Source organism: Stomoxys calcitrans, chromosome 5 (genome assembly GCF_963082655.1).
Source record: "Stomoxys calcitrans chromosome 5, idStoCalc2.1, whole genome shotgun sequence".
Lineage (NCBI taxonomy): Eukaryota > Metazoa > Arthropoda > Insecta > Diptera > Muscidae > Stomoxys > Stomoxys calcitrans.
The window spans coordinates 79247257-79251295 of NC_081556.1; the positions used below are offsets into that span (position 1 = coordinate 79247257).

Sequence of the window (4039 nt, forward strand, 5' to 3'; positions counted from 1 at the left end):
TTTTTAATTATTTGAAACTAAATAAATTAGTGTGTAAAGTACAAGATAAATAGAATGAGTCAGAAAGTAAATGGATGAAATACATGGCAGAGGGTTTTAAAAGTTGCAGCGCTGGGCAGTGGGTAATAACAACTTGGCTTTACAGGAATTGTCTCCAAGGATTTGGGTTAAGATTACTGTTCATTTCTGCGGTGCGTTCTATTAAGAACTCCAATGTGGTAGTTCCTACCACAGCCTACCATCCACAAGATTTGAATATTTCATGTCCAATTGCAGTCATTTTATAAAAAACTAATTTATCATTTTTAGTAAACAACATGTGATTATTAAGCGAAGGAACTCTTACATCTCAATTTTCTATAATAAGAGAAAATCAGGTAACTCATTTTCGGATGGACTTGGAACTCTCAATTCCGATTTGTGTGGTGTTCATCGTCATTACGAGAAGCTCAGCTGAGAGCACAGGTTGCGCATAGGGGGATGCTCCATATACGGAGTAGCTGCAACTATAGTCGCGGACAATCGGCCGGCACCGGCCATTTCTTAAATTCCCCTATGATATTCGATATGTCAAGGCAAGTTTTTGGCTTGCGCACATATGGAGCCTGAAGAGGTTCGCTACCTCTCCATACAAATGTGATTGGAAAAACAACAAGGGAAAAAATAAATGAAACCAGCATGTCTTATTAAAGAACTTTACAACAGACATATGGGCGATTTTTAGTTTGCGGCTCAAATTAAAAACTCTCAGTGGTAACTAATTATTATTTATTTTAAATGAAATGGTACATAGCGATGTGCCCTTAAAGTCTTAAAAACAAATTACAATATATAGTAGCTATTCACTAGAAAAAATGGGAATAGTTTTGTAGCTTCAGTAAACTGGCTCTGGTTTTTGTGTAAGTAATAGCCCGAAACGTTTCTTTATGGTAAGACGTTGGCGGGAGTACTTATCTTCAGGAGAGAAATGAGCTGGATGTGCAGAAATGGTCGGACGTCCATCGTCAGTACGTTTCTAAACAAAATAAGATATTTAGATCGGTTTCCCACATGAGATTATTTATATTTTTGGTTAAAAGTTTCCTCACCTTTAAAGTGTAAACACGTTCACCATTCTCATTCAGTGTGTACATTAAATACATTTTGATTATTTTTAGGCGAATAGCTAATCAATTTAAATTCAATTCTCTAGAAACACGTGCAATAATTTGTTTTTATTCAATAACGACGCTACTTAACATGAGACGTGCATCGCTGACAGCTGTCAACAGAATACTGTATGGGAGCATGGTACAACTAAGAGGTATTGTATTTAGTACAGCAACAAAAATCTACCCCCAACGAAACTACCTTGAGTGGCATATGTTGTAAATTGAAATGTCAAAATGGTTTTTGAAACAAACCTTGTTTTGCAACTGATCTTCTTCAAATGTATTTTATATTTGTATTTTTATAATTATAACATTGTTTTGTTGGCAATATTTGGAATATCGGATCAAATGGACCATCTTTTGAAGATTTTAGAAAAAATTCAGCAGTGTTGTCCAGCCTTTGACATTTAGATTTACTGCAAAATCAAAACAAATATAAAAAAATTGTTCTCAGCTGGTCGCATGACCTCACCTTATAAGTCCATCCTGGTATGGGGGTCTCACACACTTAAGGCGCTATTACAAGGCGTGTAGATGCCTTATAACATGTCCCTTTTTTGTATTCACATGCAATTGAAAATGATTGTCAAAATACTCAATTTGCATATGATTCTCCTTTTTACTATCACATCTATATGTTATTTTTCGTATGACCTAACCTAAACATTTGAACAAAATTTGATTTTTTTAGACGTAATAATTGTTGAAGTTGTGAAAAAGTTGGTTAAAACATAAATTTTTGAAACAATTCAATTTGGGGTTGCTTTCATTTGACTGACAACAAAAACAGGTAATTTCTTTATATTTTTTTTTCAGAAAGAATAAAGCACGCACTAATCGAAAAAAATTACATTTGCTATTTGAAAAGTGATTTTCATATTTTAGTTTCGTTTGTACCATACGACATGTACAACTCAACATATGCTAAATTTGACATGTCATAAGACATGCCGTATAGTAGAGCCTTAACGACGCTATTACACTGCATGTAGTCGTCTTATGACACGTCACATTTTTGTTAAAGGTGTTATTAGACTACATGTTCTTGTCTTATGACATGCCAGTTTTTAAATATCATTGGTATTTCATTATGTGTGTCAAAGTTGCCAATTCACATACGATTCATAATTTTTGCATGTTATTTTTTTATGACATCACCTAAAAATTTAAGCAAAATCAGTTTTTTTAAAGGTGTGAAAACAATTTAATTTTGCGTTGCTTTCATTCAACATACAACAAAAACCGTTGCACTAGGCTTTATTCCTAGTACTCATTTAAACCCATGACATAACTATCGGGTAGAGTACCGTAAACAGCTGAGTACAATTTTTTCTCGTGAAGTGCACTATCTGTCAACGAGTTTTGGTTGTGTGTGTGTATTATAAGTAAGAACTATACACACACAAACAACGAAGAATGGCTCGAATTAATACCATTCTCAAAATCAGGGTTGCACTAATCACTGATTTTGACAGATAGTGAGCTCAACATTTTGTTGTTGGGCAACTGCCACTACCTGTAAATGAATGCATCTTGCTTAAACCCAGTTTACATCAAGATATATTCATTTCAGGTAGGGGCAGTTGCCCAACAACAAAATATTCTGTGCACTATCTGTAAAAATCAGTGATTAGTACAACTCTGATTTTGTGTATGTTACTAGTTGGCGCATTTTTTCGTCACACAACCAAAACTCATTGACAGATAGTGAACTTCGAGAGAAAAAATTGTACTCAGCTGTTAACTGTACAATTCCTTGTAATTATGCCATGGTTTACACTACACTTCAAATCCGGATTTAATAGCTCGATCATCTGTTTGCCCTTTATAAAACAGGTAACGAGAGCCTTAAATCCGGATTTAATGAGCAGTGGAAACGGGGTTTTAAATCACATTTACACCGGAGCCCAGGGGGAATTAAAAAGGTGGTCTCACGTTTGTTTGCATTCTCTCTTTTGTTATCTTCTTTCTCACATTTTCTCTGCTCATGTACGCACATGTATACACACACATTTCTTTGTGCGTGTTTTGGCAAAATCACGATCAGCTTGATGGCAATATGGCGGATTGCACCATATGATTTGCGGTTGTTGTACAAATGAGACCACCATTTACTGTTTCGCCATGACTAGAGCCCAAGGTGGATTTAAATAGGTGGTCTCACATGAACAGCTGTTAACAGCCAGCCAAGTTTGACGGTAATATTTAAGATGTGAGATTTTGGTTTGCATTCTCTTTGTTGTCATCTTCTTCCTCGCATATTCTCTGCTCATGAACGTACAAGTATACCCACACGTACTCATTTCGTACCCTCATTTGTACAACAACTACGAATCATATGGTGATTCCATAGACAACCTCTTTGACCCCTTATTTTTATCATGGAATCCGTGGTGGTAACCTAAGGTTTTTTAATGCTAAGATTTGTATAATTTCACTTCATTTTGCTTTGCAGTTTTGCTAAAAAAAATTTCGCTCGGAAGCAAATTGCATTGTGGATGGTTTCAACATTTGCTTCGTATTGTTGACAACTGTTACGATATACATAAACCCTTTTTTGTATGGGAATGCTTACGTTTTTGTTCGGCTTGTCGTTCCATGAATTTTTCGGTTAAATTGAGATTCACAAACCAAAATCGGGTTTTTTTCCGTTTGCAGGCCGAACCAACGCCTGCGTTCGACGTCGACAAGCAGGCATTAAACTTCCTTTTGTCGATGAATGAGAGTTTGATGTTCCGTCTAAACTCCGCTTAAAATTAAACACAGCAAATATCGATACAATGAAGTATCAGCCGATAATGAACCAAAAATGAAACATCGATAGTGCCATCGATATATTGCCAGCTCTAGTGTTTATTTAACACAGCTCCATATTGTTTGTGGTTGAT

At 35.6% G+C, this 4039-nt stretch overlaps 1 protein-coding gene across 1 annotated transcript; it reads right to left on the reverse strand.

The window, feature by feature from the left end:
* Positions 1-754: 754 nt before the first annotated feature.
* On the reverse strand, positions 755-1256 carry LOC106089819 (H/ACA ribonucleoprotein complex subunit 3). The gene is made up of 2 exons (XM_013255810.2): positions 1089-1256; positions 755-1015 (listed from the first exon to the last, which is right to left on the reverse strand). Exons 1-2 carry the CDS (start codon positions 1140-1142, stop codon positions 875-877), a joined length of 195 nt encoding a protein of 64 aa, XP_013111264.1. The 5' UTR covers positions 1143-1256; the 3' UTR covers positions 755-874.
* Between the last annotated feature and the right edge of the window lie 2783 nt (positions 1257-4039).